At 45.1% G+C, this 22,286-nt stretch overlaps 1 protein-coding gene across 1 annotated transcript in view; it reads right to left on the bottom strand.

Moving 5' to 3' along the window:
- Positions 1–22,286, bottom strand: part of LOC144826180 (uncharacterized) — a 215,762-nt gene that overhangs the window by 169,141 nt on the left and 24,335 nt on the right. Inside the window, exon 2 of the mRNA XM_078684574.1 lies at positions 17,527–17,653. Within this exon, the coding sequence (XP_078540700.1) occupies positions 17,527–17,653 (127 nt within the window). The remainder of the gene's footprint in view (positions 1–17,526; positions 17,654–22,286) is intronic.

Below are 22,286 nucleotides of genomic sequence, written 5' to 3'. Positions count from 1 at the left end.
CCTGTTTACCTCCAATTGTAGTGGCACAATACTTTCATAAGCCCAGAGACCAGCCCCATAGAGAGCAATAGGTATACATTTTGTTTTATAAATTGCAATCAATTCTTGGACCGGGCGACCTCCCAATTTTTTAGCAAAGTTTAATAAGGCACCTATGGCTTTACAAAATAGGAGCCGTCTAGTATCAATAGCTTTAGACCAATGAGCCCTACGCTCAAAAACGATCCCTAAATAGGAAAAATAGTCCGTACAATCAAGTTTACACTTGTCAATAAACACATCTCTGCTCTTAACACTAGGTTTACAACATCGCATGGTATATATTTTTTTAAATTAACAGAGAGATTGAAATTCGTCATATAGGAGACAAAGCTCGTTACGAGTTTTTGCAGGCAAAGGGGGGTGCGGGAGTAAAGCACTGCATCGTTGGCATACAATAAAGCCCCAATGAACCTAGTCCCAACACGTGGCAAATCCACATATTCCTTAACTAAGGTTTCCCCGAGACTATTAATATACAATGTAAATAGAAGGGGGGCTAGCACGCACCCCTGGCGCACCCCCTTCCTAACCGGGAATGCCGTGCTCAGCTCGCCGTTTATCCCACATCGCACTTGTGCCTGCGCTCCCCTATAAGATTCTTTCGGGAAGGCAAGTATTGTAGGTTCTATTCCCAGGCATTCTAATATCCCCCATAATTTGTCATGATCAACGCAGTCAAACGCCGAACTTAGGTCTACAAAACATAGGAATAAATTCCCACGTTTGGCCTGTAGGTATTTCCCCACCAAGAGACTTAAATTTAGGCTCTGTTCTACAGTGCCCAGCCCTTTGCGAAAACCGTACTGGCATTCGGAGATGATGTCCTATTCTTCGACCCAGAGTTGAATCCTCTCTAATACAACTCGCCCTGCTATCTTAGTTATTGAGTCCATAATAGAAATAGGCCTATAGCAGGCAGGGTCATTTCGGTCTCCTTTTTTAAAGATGGGCACTACGGTTGATACTGTCCAGGTGGGAGTAAAACCTAAGTGGCAGCAGGCCCTTAAGACCATTGCTATCACCGCACCCCAAAGTTCTGGGCACGACTTGTACAAGTCAATGGGGATACAGTCTGGGCCAGGTGCCTTTTCTCCTGCGCTGGCATTGATGGCAAGTATAACCTCATCTATGTTGATATCTAAATCTATTGGGAAGTAGCTGTGGATTTTATTATCTTCCTCATCAGCATTTTGGGCCACTGCGAGGTTAGAGTAAAGTTTACTGAAATGCGAGACCTACAAATCCCCCCTTATAGTAATTACAATACTAGGTGCAGTTTTAGATGCAAGGAAGGGGGCATTTACTGCCTTCCAGAAGTCTCTCATGTCATTCTCCCTGGCTGCTACTTTCAAATTTTGCCATGATTCCACTTTGATAGACTTATTACGCTGCTTGAGGGCTGTCCTATAGGCCAGTCTGGCCTATTTTACTATAACAGGGTTTCGCTTGGGTGTATGTAAAGCTTTTACCAGTGCGGCGTGTGATTTTGAGCAGATTGAATCAAACCAGCCAGGTGAATTTAATGCCTTCTTATTCTTTGATGATAGTCTATTTTTAATAAAGGTCGCTATGGATGTAAATCCTTTTAGTATATCTATCTCTTTGGCAGCAGTATCCAGACATGCATTCAATTCTTTCTTGCATTCAATTATCAATTCCTTATTTAATTCTAGAGGATCCACGCCTGCCCATCTAACAGTAAAACCATTTAATCTATTTAGAGTAATGTTGTCCAAAGGGGCACCCTCCCTACTTGTTGATTTCATCACTTTTACAGGTAAGTCTATACTAACTGTGATTGGAAAATGGTTGCTATAAACGACTGGGAGGATCTTAAAAAGCAGTATTTTATCTGCATATCGGTTAGAGATCAGGATGTGGTCGATACAAGTGGAGACGCCTCGTCCATTAAAAGTACCACCAAATTCAATTTGAGGCTCACAGAGGTCATTAGCGAAGCCCATGTCCAAAGAAAATTTTATACAATTTAGATGTGATCCCAGAATAGTATGGGGAAAATGACTAGCGTCAGTGTCATCCTCACTTGTTATGCCACAATTTGCTCTGTAATTTCCGGAGCAGGGGCCCAAATTAAAATCGCCGCCCCAGATTAGGCATAATTCCCTCTTTGTTTTATCACTAATCAAATGTAATTCTTGCAAGAGATCCTTTAACACTGACCCAACGTCGCCTATTGGTATATTATTATAAAAATTAAAAAAGATTATACCATGTGAGTTATCAGTGACTATTGACACCATCTGGTAAAACGTGGTAGACACTATCATTTCAATCTTGAGTATATTTATATTCATTCATTATACTTTTATTCGATACATGTATCATAAAAAGTACAAACATAAAATACATACATACATATTACAAAGATTACACTTTTTTTTAAAAAGAAGAACCACTTCATCATTACAGGAAAAATTATTAAAACAGAGTAGGAATATGCATATAAGAGTCAAATGGGGATATTGACTGTAGACGTGTGTTGCAACAACCTTAACCTAATAATCCACGCACATGCTAAAAACTTTGCAACCCCACAAACAGTAACCATACATGTGGTATTGGAGACAATAATTCGTAGGGCTGTTTTATAATCCCTTACTCCAAGATTCTTAAAAACTGGCTTTAACCATTTGTTCCTAACCTGAGTATAAGTTTTACAGGCGAAAAGAAAGTGACCTAAAGATTCTTCTGGGCAGGAACAACCCGGACACTTCCTGTCCTCTTCCCTCCTCCTACCCCACCCAGACATAACATTTTTAAGAGGGAGAGTGCCATATCTGAATTTCAGATAGAGAGTCCTATCCCAGGGGATCTGGATAAAATCCAAAAGTGGTTCTAACTTTGTGGTAGGCTTGTGGGATAAAAAGTTCTCAGTTAATTGGCCCCAGTTTGGGTTGTGCAAAGCCTTAGCCTCTATCCAGACCCAATAGAGTTTTTTTACCGTTTGTTTCGGTGGGGATGTATGACGTTACAACGCATACTTTTACCACGCCTACCATTACCACGCATTTTTTACAACGCAGGATCCATGACAACGCATACCATTACCACGCATGTATTTACAACGCATATACCTTTACAACGCATACAATTACAACGTAAGTATTGGTAAGTATATAATATTTTTTAATATTTAATTTAATTAAAATTAATATAATGTAATTTTATTTAATTTAATTTAATTTAATTAATTTAATTTAATGTAATGTAATTTAATTTAATTTAATGTAATTTAATTTAATTAATTTAATTTAATTTAATCAATTTAATTTAATGTAATTTAAATTTAATTATATTTAATTTTTACACTGTACCCTTTTACCCAAAAACCCAAAACTGACCCTGAACCCTAAAAATACCCTTTTACCCAAAAACCCAAAACTGACCCTGAACCCTAAAAATACCCCTTCACCCAAAAACCCAAAACTGACCCTGAACCCTAAAAATACCCCTTTACCCAAAAACCCAAAACTGACCCTGAACCCTAAAAATACCCCTTTACCCAAAAACCCAAAACTGACCCTGAACCCTAAAAATACCCCTTTACCCAAAAACTAAAAACTGACCCTGAACCCTAAAAATATCCCTTTACCCAAAAACTGAAAACTGACTCTGAACCATAAAAATACCCCTTTACCCAAAAACTGAAAACTGACCCTGAACCCTAAAAATACCCCTTTACCCAAAAACTGAAAACTGACCCTAAACCCTAAAAATACCCCTTTACCCAAAAACTGAAAACTGACCCTGAACCCTAAAAATACCCCTTTACCCAAAAACTGAAAACTGACCCTGAACCCTAAAAATACCCCTTTACCCAAAAACTGAAAACTGACCCTAAACCCTAAAAATACCCCTTTACCCAAAAACTGAAAACTGACCCTGAACCCTAAAAATACCCCTTTACCCAAAAACTGAAAAATGACCCTAAACCCTAAAAATACCCCTTTACCCAAAAACTGAAAACTGACCCTGAACCCTAAAAATACCTTTACCCAAAAACCCAAAACTGACCCTGAACCCAAAAAATACCCCTTTACAAAAAAAACCAAATAACATTTTTAATAAAATAATATACTTACCAATACTTACGTAGTAATGGTATGCGTTGTAAAAGTACCTGCGTTGTAAATACATGCGTGGTAATGGTATGCGTTGTCATGGATCCATGCGTTGTAAAAAATGCGTGGTAATGGTAGGTCGTGGTAAAAGTTGCGTTGTAAAGGTTGTATACCTTTCGGTGGGGGAGATTGGGAAGCCCAAGCGTCGCTTAAACCCACGCAAGCTTTGAGCTTCTTTAAATCATTTAGCCACTTGATCTTGCCCGAGATGTTTAGTTTTAATAATTCGTCAAACACTAAAGCATAATTAGCTAATTCCGGGGTCCTCCTGAGGCGCACCCAAAATAGTAGAGGACGTAGCTGAACAATGTCACAAATGGACCTCCTACCCAGATCGGCAAATAATGCTTTTAATGGAGTTGAGACTGGAAGCGAAACCAAGTCTCTCATAAACTTATTCTCAGCTAACACAAGAGCTTTAGTATTCTCAGTACCCCATATTTCTGAACCGTAGACTGCTGATGCTAACGCCTTTCCCTCGTAGACCGACAGGGCAGGAGCTATTGGTCTACTCACTGAAAGGCGCTGGTTCTTTAGGATAGCGCCGGATACTCTTTTAAGATTTAATGTCCTTTTGCTCAAATGGGATTCCCAATACATTTTATTACTGATTCTAACCCCAAGGTAGTCGAACTCTTCCACAACCTCTAGAGGCGACCCATTCAAGGAAAGATAAATCTTCCTATGATTTCTTTTAACAGTCATAACCATTAATTTCGTTTTTGTGGTATTTATCGTTAGTCCCCGAACTTGACAAAAAACACTAAAACGATCAAGGAGGATTTGCAGACCTTTAGGGGTTTTAGATAACAGAAGGGTGTCGTCGGCAAAGAGGAGTGATGGTGTTTTCTCCCCGGCAATAATAGGAGCGTCTGCTTGTATTTCTCTCAGATGGTCCACCACTCCATTTATGAACAGAGAAAACCTAGCAAAATTGCCCTCACGTAGTTTGATTATGAATTGCAACAAATAAGACGGGAATCCCATATCCATTAAAACCTCCCAGAGTTTAGCGCGGGGAATTACATCAAACGCAGTTTTTAAATCTATAAAGGCCAGGTAAAGACTCCCTCTGGCTATTGGCACCGATTTCCAAAAGGCCGCACAAAATCTAAAAACCTGGTCCATAGCACCTACGTTGCTTCTAAAACCTGCCTGGAAGTGAGACAAAATGTTGTTTTCCATTGGCCAACACTCAGTTCGGTTTATAATGACCCTGCCAACTACTTTTTGAATAGTATCAATTAAACTAATTGGTCTGTAGTTGGCAGGGTCCTCTCTTTCACCCTTTTTAAAAATAGTGATGACCTCAACGCCCTTCCAGGAATCGGGTACTTGGTGGCCGGGCTGGATGAGATTCATAATTTTAGCAATATAGTCTGCCCAAACTATGGGGTCATACGACAATAAGTCCCCCGGGATTCCATCAGGGCCAGGAGCCTTACCCGGAATTATTTTGTGGATTACATCCTGGATTTCGCGGGGCGTGAACAACTCATCTACACTGTCACAATTTGATTGAACCAAACGGCCAATGCCCAGAGCAGGAGATGTTGGCACATCTTCCATACTGCCTTCACCGTATAACTTAGAAAAGTGAGAATGCCATTGGTGCTCAGTGATGTGATTGGGAATAGGCTCAGCCCCTTGCCTGTCGAGGGTGTTTATTAGTTTCCAGAACATAGTGGGGGTTTTTCCATATGCTGCATCCTTTAGCGCCTGCCAATGGTCCTCTTCCCATTTCTTTTTAGCTGTCGCAATACTTTTGCGATAGTCATGCCTTGCAACTCTTGCAGCTGTTGGATCCTTACTTTTTATGGCCATGGAAATAGCCTTTCTCTTTTCTCTACAATTAACTGTGTACCAGGGATTACCCTTACTTTGAGTGTGCTTGATCTGTTTCTGCCCCTTAGATTTTTTAATGAAAAACATACCAATCTCACCTATTAGATTCGTATACTTGGCTGCTGTGTTAGGCCCGTGAGAATAGGGGACTGTTGGAGTGACTGGTGACAGGTCACTCAATGCGGCCAGGACTAGAACCTTGATGTTATTTAATATCCCTTCATCACACCTGACTGCATTCCATTTGAGCCTACGATTGCAGTTAGAGGGAACTACTTCTTTGGTGATCATCTCTTTAGGACCACTATTGCTAAACTTGTCTCCCCAGTATATTCCCATACATAGGGGATTGTGGTCGCTATCTGTCCTTTGACTGACCTTCATATCCACTAGGTTAGCCCATGATTGAACATCCAAAAGGATGTAGTCAATCCGAGATGGGCTGCCTAATCGATTAAAAGTCATTGCGCCCGCGCGATCTGATAAAGTACGACCATTTAGGGCCGTAGGTCATGATCTAAAACCAGGGCATTTAACTGAATTGCTCGTGCAGACCACTTCTTGATTGGAGCCAGAGTTAAAGTTGGTATAAACTGGTTCCCACCTTTATTATATAAACCCAAAAGATCTTCCTCATCCAGGGGCTCAAAGGTGCAGTTAAAGTCACCCCCCACCAATATTTTGGATTTAGTGGGGAGGGAGGATAACCTGTTATCCAACAACTCCAGTATGGGTGAGGTTTGACCACCCGGTGAACCTCTGGCATAAACACAAAAAAGTTCTAAAACATTATTGCCAGACGGACTTTTAACAGTAATGTGCAGAATATCTTCTGAAGGGATATGATTAACAATAGTGACACAATTCAAATCTATCCTAACCCAGATGAGTAAACCTCCCGAAGGACGTCCCTTCCCCATTGAGACGGCAGGAACAAAAAATGTAGAATATCCATTTTTATATTCTGGCCGGACACACCAGGTTTCTTGGAACATACAAATATGGTAGTCATTAAAAAAATTATTCCAAGCAGGGTTGACAAGATTTTTTTTTAGACCTGCTATGTTCCAAGACAGGATTTTAATTGGGGAAAGGGATGGTGATAGATCTTTGGATAGTGTCACAGTATCAAATTCCCTTACTATTATATCTGAACTAGTACTGGCCTGGATGAGTAGTACCTCCCTGCTGTTATTATTAGGTCCGGTGCCTGGGGAAGTAAGTACCCCTCTCTCACTGGGGAGTTCAGGGGGCTGAGATGATGGTCAGTCCACCCCTTCTAGCCCACTGTAACGATTATAGCAGGGGAATAGGGGGTGGTTAAGCTGCGGACCCCACCCTTCTCCATTCGGCTGGGGATCATCCATCCAATATCTCCCCGCCCTCCCGGGAACTAGGTTCCAGCCTTCCTCTTCAACCCCCCCCCACTTTTGGGGGATCTGGTAGGTAAGATTCTCCCTCCTATTACTCCCTCTCCCTGACCCTCTATTAGACGGCCGCAGCCAGCTCCACCTAGTATCTTGATGGCCCTCTTGGGTGTAGAAAAATGACAATGGTTTGACTGATACCACAGACTTGTTATCACAAGGAGGAAAGGAGCAAATGAATTCTACCAATCGTGGGTCCTCAAACGTGATAACGACGCAATCACCCTTTATACTTTTCTTATTCCCACCTACCCAGGGGGCCCTCTCTACCATAAGAATGTTCTTATTTAATCCAGGGGGAGGCGGATAATTTTTGTCAAGCCAGTGGCAGATTTTGTTTTTATTTGCCCAAAAGGGCTCTGAAACAGAAGGGGCCAGTTCAGGAATGCCGGTCAAAACAACCACAAATGGACAAGCATCAGATGGTAAATTGATGCTTCGGCGTATGTTGGAATTTCTTGGCTGTGGTGGTGGAATAATGGGAGCTGGGATACTAGGAGCCTTACCCTTCACAACACGGGGACTACCAGGTAGGGGGTTTAATGGTACTAGTAGTATTGTTCACCAGTAATGGAATATTAGGCAAACAAGTTGTAAGTACAGTGGTGGCCCCTGTAGGAGGGTTTGTGATACTAGGCACCTTATTAGGAACAGATGATGTTACAACAGAGGTAGAAGGAATGGGATTGTCCGTCTTAGAAACTTGTATTGAGAGAATAGACTCAAATTGATGTTCGATGTTCGCTAGTCTAGTCTCTAAGGGCAAAAGTAGTGATTTAATAAGGATGGACATAGAATTAATTAAAGAATCATTCCCACCCTCTGGGTCAATTGAAGAATCATTGCTGCCGCTAGCGTCCAGAATACTGGCCAAACTACTATCAGGAGTTGTGTCATCTGGGACGCCCAATGATAGTAAATGAGGGGTGGAATCCAGCATATCAATCTCCAAATGGTCATTTATAACCAGGGGGATCCTTTCCTCTACCACCCGAACACCCGGGTTAACCTCCCCATCAATTGGACCTATGGCCTCTTGTGCATTAGTAATGTGGGTGTCAGTTATAGTGTTCAGAGTATTTAGAACTGACAGAGTAGTTTCCGAGCTACCCTCTTGTAGGGATTCATTCTCTCGATGGATTTCCACTGCTGTTGATACTATATTATTCAACATGGGGGTAACAATAGGGGTAACGATAGATGGTATACTCAAGGGGGGAGGATCAGTGGGTAATGATGGTGGGCAAATAGCGGGAAGTGGGCCGGCAGCAAACTGGCTGGAGAGAGGAGCAGAATTATTTAATCCTTGGATCGGGGAGCGGGCTAAAGCAATATTGCCTAATGATGATCTTTTGGCTTGGACAAGGTCCATCGAGACCCTCCTTTCCATAAGTGAGATTCCCTGATCAATCAGAGAATTAGTGCGGGAAATGAAGTTATCTAGAGTACCAATAACTTTTTTAGTTTTAGCATTACCCGCTCTCTGGCTTCGTGTTTTACAGGTAGACATTATAATTAATCGAATATCGCTCCTAAACTAGAGGAGGAGGCAGGGTAGAAAGAGGAATAACAATGCTAGACAAATTTCAAACAGCAATTTGGTTAAAATATATATGTCGTGGAGGACTAGCTATATATATATAATCAGAATGAAAAATGAGTGATTACTTATCATTCAACCCAGAGGAGGTGACCATAACAAGTAAAAGGGTAAAGAAACCTGCCCAGGCCAGGCTCTACAGGCCTCGAAGGGCCACAGAGGGCCGGCCCTTTGCCCGGGCTTAGCCCCGGGCGCTCCCGCGCGCTTCCGCACAGCGGCGACCTCTATCACTTATATAGACGTGGGGCGTTACCGGCAGGGAGAGCAGCCTCAGGTGTGGCGAGCAGGGACTCCTGGGAAGTAGAGTCCCTGCCGTACTGCCCGCAGCCCTGCCGGTGCCTAAAGTTGCTATAGGTCTTACTTTCCGCACAGCCCCAAAGTTCCTCTTAACGCAGCGGGACCCACGAAGCGGGTCCTGCCAGACGTGGGTGAAAGTCCCGGTGAAGATCAAACTCCCAGCGTTGACAGTCCGAAGGCAGCTATGTAATCCTCGTAAGATGATTCCCCTTGAGTATATTTATTCTATGCGAAACATAGCTGCTTAGGCCACCCTTGCTTCTACCGTGCTTACTTCTTATTGCCGGTGTAAAGAACGTTTTATATCCATTTATATGAAGGGCCTCATCACTCCATGTCTCCTGAAGACAGAGCACATCATAAGCCTCAATTAATTCTACCCATGCAGGATTTGATATTTTAGTTTTTAACCCTGCCACATTCCAGAATAAAACTTTAATAATGTTGGGTCTATTTTCTGATTGTATTTCATTAATGGTGGAATTATGCAAGAGAGGATTAGTAAGAGTTACAGCTTGTGTGATAGGTAACAATTGATGCAGCCCCTCTGTCCTAGCATTGCCTACTGTTAGAGGTATGCCACCAACTTCATATCCATAATCTGCAAAGGTAAATTGGGTGCAGGGTAATTAATAGTTATATTTCCTGCCTGACTGGCCATCGGAGTGTGACAGATTTCATCGTGAAGTCAATCTATATCCTCCAAGGTCGACAGTAATTTGAACCGATGTTGATGTAGTCTTGGCCTCTTTTATTTGTTTTGACTCTGTCTTCGCCATTGTCGCCCTCCCCTTTCGTGGTGGCAGACTCTCACATTTCTTATGCTTTCCTCCTAAAGTTAGTCTCGATGTCCTGGTTCTGCCGGCAATATTTTTCTCCATATGAGGCGTGGATACTGAGTCATTATTTTTCTCGTTCTTTAATAGGGTTGGGCTACAATCAGGGCATTCAAAGTTAATGGTGACACAGATAAGGTTGGCTCTTTCTGGATACTGTCGGAGCTCCGCAGGCCCAGGAGGCTCGGCTTTGCGCAGTAAGTGGCTCCAGTGAGAGTCTCCTCTCCGTTAATTCAATCTTGTGACATATGATCAATTCCGCCCTGTTTATGAAGGCATCCAAGGTCCCCTGTACCCCACGCGGTTTAATCACCATGGCACACATGATGGGCGGCAATGCCAAAGGAAAAAGAAAGAAAAATAAAAGAGGCAATTTACAGGACGCTTTTAAATTCCTACAAGTGATTGTACAGTACCTCAAGAGAGCACAAGAAAGAGGTTGAGACCGGCCCGGCCCGGCCTCCTCCGGCCCCTAACGGGCCCGCCGTGGCCCGGGCTTCGCCTGGCGTCGGTCGTGCTGGGGCTTGAAGTCCTGGTCGCGGCGGGATTAGCAGCAAAGAAATGCACAGGTAGGCTTCCTCGATTAAAATGACCCAACTGTCACTAAGACTGGATACAGTGTAAAGCACTGATAAACTCTTACTATAACAAGCATTGGCACAGCCAATAGGCCTCGTCTTTTGGACCTTATACGTGTTTAGGCATGCAGCATATTATCCTGGGTCTCTTGCTTCCCTCAACTAACTCCCGCTGGATGACAGAGGCAACATACAGACTCAATGTCAAAAGACACTAAAGGCATTGGAACTTACCTATGAAGGGTCGCCTGCTTTCAATAATGACTGTTCTTGATGTCACGGGCCAGGTGGAAGGACCGGCGAGTACAATCTGCCCTGTTAACTGGCCTCTGCTAAAGAGACACAGTCACATCAGTGTGTCCATAAATGGAAACAAGTAATGAATAGTGCATATGGGCAGGTAGAATAGAATGAAAGAATCCTGCAAGAAGCACAGGCTGAGGGCGGTGGAACATTTCCTTGTACTACCGGCAGTATTGGAAGCCAGCTGGTGGGTGTCAGGGCCGAGTGTGGGGGCCGCATTGCATGAAGCGCTCAGCAGTCTAAGTGGGGGTGTTGAGGCGCACACGTGTGTTTGTTCCAGCCATATAAACACTTCTTGGTCAGAGGAGGGCCGCAGTCCTGGTGCTGCAGTTGTATGTCAGCAGGTGGGGGAAACAAAGACCACTGTAGTGAGGAGGCCAACCACATTTGTATTCTAGTGAAGAGTTCAATCCTGATACGCTGACAAAGTGGCTGATTTAAACGCTCGCCACTGGCATCAGCGGTCACCCACAGATCACCCATTCGAATCAGTTCTGACTTCCTCATTTTGAATTTGCTCAAATGAGAGCTGTTAAATTGAGCTAAAAAAACGTGCTTATAGTGCTTCGAAACATCGGAAGTATGGGAAGAGGCACTCTATCAGAGAGGGGACTCAAACCTTGATATTCAATAAAAGTGAAACAACACAAAGCAGTCCAGAGTCATGACAAAGCAATGCTTCTGCTCGCGGGATGTTTCATAAATGATGATTTTTTTACTTTGCAAAACACAGTTCATTTCCAGTCCGATAGAATCAACGCATTGTGCTGATAAGCTGCAAATGTAGAAAGAGAACAAACTCAGCACTGTCATCCACATCATATGGCGGCTACTCATAGAATGGCTTCTGTTTACTTAGTGGAAAAGTAAATCGGCACAAACTGACCTCCAGACAAAAACACGCCTCTTCGGAAAAGACGATCCTTCGAACAAGCGCCTAGTAGCAATCTTGGCATATAGTTGCTATTAAAACAAATGCGGTTTAAAACGCACAGAAACATCGCCGTTTTCTTTTTAAGCCAGCTTAGGTCAGTGTCCCGCTGCCCTGGTCTGTTAATGAAACAGTAAACTGGAAGATTAAGGCACTCCTATCAGTGAGGGGCGGGCTTGGAAAGAGATTTGTGCATATAGTAGTGCTGAGGTTGGCGCCACTGATAGGGAGGAAGGAGGCCAAAAAGTAGCTTTCATGAACCTGACAGGATACCTAATCTTACACAGCACCTCCACTACAAGTCACTGGTAAAACTGCAGCTGAGCCACAACTCGAAACATGGTCCCGTTAGTGAAATGCAATGTGTTTCAAACACAACGCATATTCGGTGGTCGCAGAAATGACGGCAGTACACCATGCTGTTTGCGGAAAACTGCGCTGATGAGACGATCCTTGGGCTGTTTTAAAAGGAGGGTCTATGGAGATTCCTCCTTCTGTGTTTTAATGTCCAGACAGAAATAAAAGTGTGCACTGTGTAGATAAAAGTTAGGCGCGTGGCTGCCATGCTGAAACATGAAGTGCGGCGTCCGTCACGCGGGCACGTGCTGATAAATTAAAAGCTGTGTTGCCTCCAAAATCATATAACAAAGTTTGTGCTTTTCAAACACGCATACACATGCTGCCTACTCTTTATTAAAAAAGGAATTTTAAAAAGGGCTCACAAACACATCCTCACATCAGAATCACGCCTTTATGCTGCCACGAGCAGAAAACAAAGAAAAAAAGAGTCCACCAGGAATAACACATAAGCAGGAAAGATACCAGCACTGCTGCGACTGAGGAAACAAATGACAACAAAGAGGAAAGATTAATCTCTAGAAATCAAGTGTATTTAAAGGTTAATCAAAGAAACAAATAGAAAGGCAATGGCCGGGTTGTAAGTCCACAAAGTATATACAACATGTCTCGAAGAGACAGCGCAAGTGCTGCCTAGGCTCGACCTAAAAAGATAAGAGAATCCTTTATTCCAGGTCAGGCCTCACAACGTCACAAACCTGCCTCACTTGTCACTTAGCCTTGCGGGCCTCACAGCAACTACAGCCCAACACCTGCCACACCATCACAACTCGCCTTCACATCACACCTGCAGCCAGGCAGACCAGGTGCACCAAACACTGTTGTTTGCTAAATGCCTCAGCATCACCACTCACCATCACTTCACACCTGCAGCCAGGCAGAACAGAGCACACAGAGCACTGCTGCATGCCACATATCATGTTTGTGTAAGCAAGTGCATTCCTTTTACTCCCTGTCTGAGCAGCAACAGTGCTCGGCCTGACTCGTTTCTTCCCACAATACTGGGCTGCACCTGCCCTCTGTCCTTTGAATATGCGCCTGTGACCGTCAAGTTTATCCTTTCCTAACGGTCTCGGCTGTCTGGGGTATGAGGTTTTCATTTCTCTAAATTATTGGTTCTGCATTTCTTGTTAAAACGCAGAGAAGACTTGTGTTTGCACCTCTTGACTTCTGCATGAAAAGCAGAAGAATATTCCCTGTAAATACTTCACCTTCAGTGCTTAATTTGAACCGATGGTGTCTGGTGCTTGGCACTGGCACTTAATTGTCAACACCACCGCTTGTGACAGTCTGCCACAAGGTGGCGCTGTCTGGTTAATTTAGAGATGACCACAAAAACTGTTAATTATTCATTCTGTTGCTCTCGGTTTGGAATCCGCCCTTAGATGAACAAGAAACTCGCAGAACCAACTCCAGTAGTCCGGATTACACAGACCAACACCGCCGGGAACTAATACAATGAGCTGCACAACTAAGGTTCTGAGACCAAGACTGACAGATGGTCCTAGCCTTACAAACGCTAAGGTTTGACAACCACGCAGGACTTTCCTATAAATCAGGAACAAGGAACAATAAACTGACTAGATACAACATATAATGAGTTAAGCAAACAGCCAGGATCATGTGTCCACAAAGTCAACTAACCCTGAAGAAGACCTTCCACGAATTACAGCACAAGCCCATATTTGAAGGTCGAAACGCATCGACGTACATATACAAGGGGCCAAGAGCAACCACCATCAGGGTCACCTTATGCACATAAGTTGTGGCAATATGAGAGCGGGTAATTAGGATCCCACCTTGACTTTAACTCATGCTATGACTCCAATTTCCTACAGGGCCCAGTAGTAGCATTACACGCTACACACAAGAGGACTGAAGGGGCAACAGACCCCAAAACAATAAAGGACAGGACACAAGTCAGGCAACTGCATTCATTCAGCTGCTTGTCTGCAAACAAAGGTTTTTGAACTGTACTCAAGATATAGTGCTTGTTTTGTTGTACATGCATTGTGTTTATTGATTACGTCACCATATGTCTGTATGAAGTGGTGTCATGTAAAGTGTGCTTTGTTTCATTTTGAGTTTTGTCCTATGTCTATGTGTGTGCAAATGTATAGCAGGCTTTTTCAAAACTTTTGCAAAAAGGAAAAATATACTGTGATCAAAGAAAAAAAGATTTGTAATTCATTGAACGATAACTAATTATTTCAAAGAAAACCAGCAATACGGGTGTGATAAATAAGAGTGTATACCCTGGAAGATAAATTGTAAATAACAGGACAAATTAATAACAACTGTAGGAACAACACGTGGGTTCCCTACGTGAATCGCTTTTTGATCAATGGTCTGGGGAGGCATTTCCTTCATGTAGATTCGTTAAGTATTGATTCCAGCCTCCACAGTCCACAACTGAATCACTCCCGATTTCAGGAGAACTCTTTAGAGGTGAGACACTCAAGTGATAAATTGTGATCAAGAAATGTATCAACAAACACAAGAACAGCATGGCCCTTTACAGCAAATTCTCAATTGAGTCTGTGTTATTAAAGTCGAATGTGTTTCAATCCCAATATAAATGGCGGGATCCTTCATCAGGACTCAGGGGATACAACGAGCCAGAGAGACTGATTTTGAAAAGTAATACAGCAGCTAAAGGAGGGGGTCCTTGGTGACAAGCCTCGGGGACAGAGTGCCCGGGAATGGCCTGGGCTGGAAATATGCTCGATACCCATACGGGGCTCTAACCAGCCGCATTGGGAAGCACGCGTGGGGCCGTGTCTCAAGTCTGAGTTCTGGATTCCTTCACTAGGCTTGAATCAGTATTTGGACAAAATATTGAGATTTCAATATCAAGAGACAGAAATATCGTGATGCAGAAATATTATTGTCAAAAATATTGTTTTTTCCATGTAATTAATATTGTTATTAAGAATACTGTTGTTTGTAATATTTTCAATATTATAGTTGTAAAGAATATGATTTTCAATTATTTTGACTTGTTTTAATTAATATATTTATTTTATGTGTTATTATTGTTTGTATAATTGTTATTCATTTTGTCAAATATAGTTTGGGATTTTTAAGTGGTTGAGAATTTTTTATTTTACTTCTAATAGTAATCTATAGATTCGTAGCAGGTATTGAGTTTCTAGGATAGGACGGGAAGTTAAGTATTATTTAAAAAACAATTAATATAAATGTGTAATTATTTATTTAATTGATTAATAATTTTGTGAATTGTGTTATATCCCCTGTTCCTGAGGCTTGTAACCAAGCACCCTCCTTTTGCAGCTGTATTACTTTTCATTATCTCTCTCTCGTTGTAGCCTGGAATTCTGATGATGATCCGGTCATTTTTACTGAGATGGAAACACCATCGCCTTTAAAAACACGGACACTCTATGATTGTTGAGAATTTGCTGTGAAGGGCTTTGCTGATCTTACGTTTGTTGATACACCTGGATTTTTTATACCGGTTTATCACTTGAGTGTGTCACGTGTAGGGAAAGCACTGAGCACGTTCATCTTGCACCAATATTCATGGCGCGTAGTGTGTCTTAAAATTGTTTTTCATAAGCTCCTTTAAATACATTTTATTCGCCATTTGGGTCTTTGCATCTAGAGTAGTGTCACCAGGGACCAGTGTTTTTTTATAGTTATTACCCCACGTCCCCAGTGATCCTTGGGTATCCCTTGTTGAAATATTAGTGCTATGCAATGACAGCACATACCACACTATAGAGGAACAGGGTATACCATACCATAGCATATAATAACAGGCGTTACTATAGCATAGAATAACAGGAGATACTATACCATACAATACAAGGACCAGCCATACAATACCACACCATACATTGATAAGCCATACAGCACATCCCCATTCCATACTGTACCATACTATACCACAGGCCAGACCATATCATACTATAGAATAACTGGCCAGAACATACCATATAAAATAACTTTTAAAAATGGTAAGAATGCCAATAGAACTGACATAGGGGAGTACTCGCTGTGACGCCTTTCACAGGGCTGAATAGAGTAAAATGAAACTGCATAATAAATAAATAATACAAATTAAATCATTACTACTGCTGCTCGCAAGTACATTTAAAAACATTGCCCATGTTCCAAGGTGAGACCTATTGGCTTTGCTAATGCTTGTTCATTTTAAGGTCAGTTCAGATACTTCTGTTCCTACACAGTTAGGTTCAATGACCTGTTTATTGCCAGCTCACTGTCTCCCGGCCCACCAGGGTGACCTCCCATGGTGCTCAGTTTACGCCACCACGCGTTGTTTAGACGTCTGGCTACACCTGCTGTGATTCTATGGTTCCCCTACATCCAATGTATAGCAGGGAGAGCCCCAGAAGAACTTCCAACAGGGTTTATTTCCATCAAAAGAACATGCAGGCCACCAGCAGCACCTGAGACAATAGGCCCACCCCTTCTTGATCAGCTGGGGTGTCTGCTCTCCTTTGCCCCTGTGGGTTCCCTGGTCAGCCCCAGCTGGGGTGTCTGCTCTCCTTTGCCCCTGTGGGTTCCCTGGCATCTTCTGTGTGTTGTGATATGTTGTAAGGTGAGATGTTCTATTGTCACATGGAGTTTAGACTTCTGCTGTGCTGCAAGCAGAGAGGAGTATCATGCAGAAACCTCCTGTGTACCTCCTCAGGTCTAGAATCCCACCTCCCTGTTTGTGATGTGTGTTGTAAGAAGGGCAGTGTGGTGTCTCATGTCCTCCTGTGTGTTCCCTCCACAGCTCTCTAATGCTATATCCCTGTGTGTGGATGTGTGTTGTGCTGTAAGGAGGGTATCTCATGTCCTCCTAAGGTTCTGTGTGATCCCTGCTCATCTTTGGAGCTCTGTTTCCCTCTCATCCAATCCAAGGGCCGGGAGACAGTGAGCTGCCAATAAACAGGTCATTGAACCTAACTGTGTAGGAACATACTTATCTGAACTGACCTTAAAATGAACAAACATTAGCAAAGCCAATAGGTCTCACCTTGGCACATGGGCAATGTTTTTAATGACGGCAGATAACATCAAGATATTAAAGTAACCCCTCCAGAGTTTCATGTGACATCAAACATTAGTGAGTCGCCTGACCACCAGGGATCACACTTACTTAGTACTAGTTACTGCAATTCAAACGGTCACTTTACCCAGAGATGTCAAGGCTTGTTGCAGCTCCTTCATCACAACCTCATAGAGCTCCGTCTGCCATTCGCGCAGGAGCGTCCAGTCCTCTTCGGACAATCGCGCTGCAAGGTCATGGAGCAAAGCAGGGGCCTGCAAGAGAAGCATCAGATGTAATGACCATTCAGCACAGTGTAGAACAAGCTACGGGTGGGCAGAGCCCCCCTGAAGGGGCCTTGCACCAGCGAAGCGTCTCAAACCGCAGCGACTGCGCACCGCCATGCTGAGCTTGGGAGTGGTCAGAAGCATGCGCGGACACTGCAGGCCAGAGCATCATGGGGGCACATCACGACAGACGCTCGCGACAAGGTGGGACTCTTCCCCCCATAGACCTGGTGCCTCAGCAGAAATGAAAGCGCAGAGCAGGTAAAGGCGTGTTCTTAGAGCTACATATTATCTGTCACCGTTGGGCTATTCAGTCACAAGACCAGAGAGGCGAACACCATCCCCTCTACACCTCCCACCCAAAAAACCCTCTTACTTTCGAACTACAACCTTACATAATTCTTTCTGTCATCAGTCAAAGCACACCTAATCTCCAGTTCATTAGCCTCGTTGGCTCCACCCCTCTTCACGTTACCTCATCTCTCCTCATGCTTCTACAAGCAGTCCTGCTCTCTATACTTCATTCCCACCTCACATCCTTGCCTCTGTCCTCATTTCTCCTCCATCAAGACTGATACAACCTTCTGAGACTCATGATGTCTTTCGGACGGTCCAGGTCACATTGCATCATCCCTCTAACCGGCCACCGAAGTGCCCCAGGGCCGGCTCCTAATCCTTCTGCTCTGGCCATGGTATGTTCTCCACCAGTAGAATGCTGCTCCACCAGTGGAATGCTGCTCCACCAGTGGAATGCTCCTCCACCAGTGAATGCTGCTCCACCAGTGGAATGCTGCTGCACCAGTGAATGCTGCTCTACCAGTGGAATACTGCTCCACCAGTGGAATGCTCCTCAACCAGTGGATGCTACTCCACCAATGGAATGCTGCTCCACCAGTGGAATGCCGCTCCACCAGAGGAATACTGCTCCACCAGTGGAATGCTCCTCAACCAGTGGATGCTACTCCACCAATGGAATGCTGCTCCACCAGTGGAATGCTCCTCAACCAGTGAATGCTGCTCCACCAATGGAATGCTGCTCCACCAGTGAATGCTGCTCCACCAGTGAAATGCTGCTCCACCAGTGAATGCTGCTCCACCAGAGGAATGCTGCTCCACCAGTGAATGCTGCTCCACCAGTGAAATGCTCCTCAACCAGTGAATGCTGCTCCACCAATGGAATGCTGCTCCACCAGTGAATGCTGCTCCACCAGTGAAATGCTCCTCAACCAGTGAATGCTGCTCCACCAGTGAAATGCTGCTCCACCAATGAATGCTGCTCCACCAGTGGAATACTGCTCCACCAGTGGAATGCTCCTCAACCAGTGGATGCTACTCCACCAATGGAATGCTGCTCCACCAGTGGAATGCTCCTCAACCAGTGAATGCTGCTCCACCAATGGAATGCTGCTCCACCAGTGAATGCTGCTCCACCAGTGAAATGCTGCTCCACCAGTGAATGCTGCTCCACCAGTGGAATGCTGCTCCACCAGTGGAATGCTGCTCCACCAGTGGAATGCTGCTCCACCAGTGAATGCTGCTCCACCAGTGGAATGCCGCTCCACCAGTGAATGCCGCTCCACCAGTGAATGCTGCTCCACCAGTGGAATGCTGCTCCACCAGTGAATGCTGCTCCACCAGTGGAATGCTGCTCCACCAGTGGATGCTGCTCCACCAGTGGAATGCTGCTCCACCAGTGGAATGCTGCTCCACCAGTAAATGCTGCTCCACCAATGGAATGCTGCTCCACCACTGAATGCTGCTCCACCAGTGGAATGCTGCTCCACCAGTGTTATGTTATGTTATGTTAAATTTTATTTCTATAGCGCACGGCTACTCAATAAGAGTGTCCCGGCGCTTTATTTAGGCAGCTCAGTGAAAAAAACATAACACCATAAAAACAAACATAAACAGGAGACAAAAAGACAAACTAAAGGTTAAAAAGCCAGGTCTTAAGGCCCTTCCTGAACAAGAGCAGATTAGATGTACGTCGCAGGGCCAGAGGTAAGGTGTTCCAAAGCTGAGGGGCCCTCAAACTAAAGGAGCGCCCCCCGATACGGGCCTTTGTCACTCGGGGAACCACAGCCAGAAACAAAGATTCCGACCGCAGAGATCGAACCGGGCGATAAAAGACAAGCCTGCGCTGCAAGTACTTTGCTCCAAAGCCAAAAAGCGCTTTGTGAGCCAGGGTCAATGCTTTGAACATAATCCGCTTCCAGATGGGCAGCCAGTGAAGCGACTGCACCAAACCGGACGCTCTAGCTCGCCTATGAAGGCCAAAAATAGCGCGAGCCGCAGAGTTCTGCACAACCTGCAGCCGCTGCACAAGATAGCCCGGGAGACCTAAATAGAGGACGTTGGCATAGTCCAATCTGGAGCCAATTAAGGCTTGCACAGTGATCTTTCTATGCTCTTCTGTGAGCAGAGGCAAGAACTTCCGGAGCATCTTAAGAATGCCAAAGCAAGTGCCCGTCAGACCAAGGATATGGGATCTCAGCGTCAGATTATTATCAATCTTGACTCCCAGATTTTTTGCCACCAGGGCAGCCTGAGCAGGGGGGCACATATCCACTGGCCACCAAGCCCGCCAATCAGGGTCTAAGGAACAACCAAAGAACAGCACCTCCGATTTGTTAGAGTTAGCTTTGAGGCTGTTCTGCTGAAACCAGTTGAAGACCATCCCTAAACAGCCCCGAATGCTCTCTCCATCAAAAACCTGATCTTTCCTACACGTGAAAAGCAGCTGGGTATCATCAGCGTAGGAAACGATCTGGGCCCCGAAGGGCTCCACCAGTGCCGCCAGAGGGGTCATAAAGATGTTAAAAAGAGTCGGGCTCAACACAGAGCCCTGCGGAACTCCGACTCCCAATGGCGGCATCTCAGCGGAGCTCGGGGAGGCCCAGACCGTTTGTCGGCGACCCTCAAGAAAAGATGTAAACCAGTTGAACACCGTCCCCCTCAGACCGATGTCATAAAGTCTGGCGAGGAGCGCCTCATGGGGGACTAGTGAAATGCTGCTCCACCAGTGAATGCTGCTCCACCAGTGAATGCTGCTCCACCAGTGGAATGCTGCTCCACCAGTGAATGCTGCTCCACCAGTGGAATGCTGCTCCACCAGTGGATGCCGCTCCACCAGTGAATGCTGCTCCACCAGTGGAATGCTGCTCCACCAGTGAATGCTGCTCCACCAGTGGAATGCTGCTCCACCAGTGAATGCTGCTCCACCAGTGGATGCTGCTCCACCAGTGAATGCTGCTCCACCAGTGGAATGCTGCTCCACCAGTGAATGCTGCTCCACCAGTGGAATGCTGCTCAACCAGTGAATGCTGCTCCACCAATGGAATGCTGCTCCACCAGTGAATGCTGCTCCACCAGTAAATGCTGCTCCACCAATGGAATGCTGCTCCGCCAGTGGAATGCTGCTCCACCAGTGAATGCTGCTCCACCAGTGAATGCTGCTCTACCAGTGAATGCTGCTCCACCAGTGGAATGCTCCTCAACCAGTGGAATGCTGCTCCACCAGTGAATGCTGCTCCACCACTGGAATGCTGCTCCACCACTGGAATGCTGCTCCACCAGTGGAATGCTGCTCCACCAGTGAATGCTGCTCCACCAGTAAATGCTGCTCCACCAATGGAATGCTGCTCCACCAGTGAATGCTGCTCCACCAGTGGAATGCTGCTCCACCAGTGAATGCTGCTCCACCAGTGAATGCTGCTCCACCAGTGGATGCTGCTCCACCAGTGAATGCTGCTCCACCAGTGGATGCTGCTCCACCAGTGGATGCTGCTCCACCAGTGAATGCTGCTCCACCAATGGATTGCTGCTCCACCAATGGAATGCTGCTCCACCAGTGGAATGCTGCTCCACCAGTGAATGCTGCTCCACCAATGAATGCTGCTCCACCAGTGAATGCTGCTCCACCAGTGAATGCTGCTCCACCAGTGGAATGCTTCTCCACCAGTGAATGCTGCTCCACCAATGGAATGCTGCTCCACCAGTGAATGCTGCTCCACCAGTGAATGCTGCTCCACCAGTGAATGCTGCTCCACCAGTGAATGCTGCTCCACCAGTGAATGCTGCTCTACCAGTGGAATGCTGCTCCACCAGTGAATGCTGCTCCACCAGTAGAATGCTGCTCCACCAGTGGAATGCTGCTCCACCAGTGAATGCTGCTCCACCAGTGGGATGCTGCTCCACCAGTGGAATGCTGCTCCACTAGGGGAATGCTGCTCCACTAGTGGAATGCTGCTCCACCAGTGAATGCTGCTCCACCAGTGAATGCTGCTCCACCAGTGAATGCTGCTCCACCAGTGAATGCTGCTCCACCAGTGAATGCTGCTCCACCAGTGGAATGCTGCTCCACCAGTGAATGCTGCTCCACCAGTGGAATGCTGCTCCACCAGTGAATGCTGCTCCACCAGTGAATGCTGCTCCACCAGTGGAATGCTGCTCCACCAGTGGAATGCCGCTCCACCAGTGGAATGCTGCTCCACCAGTGGAATGCTGCTCCACCAGTGAATGCTGCTCCACCAGTGAATGCTGCTCCACCAGTGAATGCTGCTCCACCAGTGGAATGCTGCTCCACCAGTGAATGCTGCTCCACCAGTGAATGCTGCTCCAC

The sequence above is a fragment of the Lissotriton helveticus genome, chromosome 3_2 (assembly GCF_964261635.1).
Source record: "Lissotriton helveticus chromosome 3_2, aLisHel1.1, whole genome shotgun sequence".
NCBI classification, from domain to species: Eukaryota; Metazoa; Chordata; class Amphibia; order Caudata; family Salamandridae; genus Lissotriton; species Lissotriton helveticus.
The sequence above is the reverse complement of the archived record's forward strand: the minus strand, read 5'-3'. Positions and strand labels throughout refer to the sequence as shown.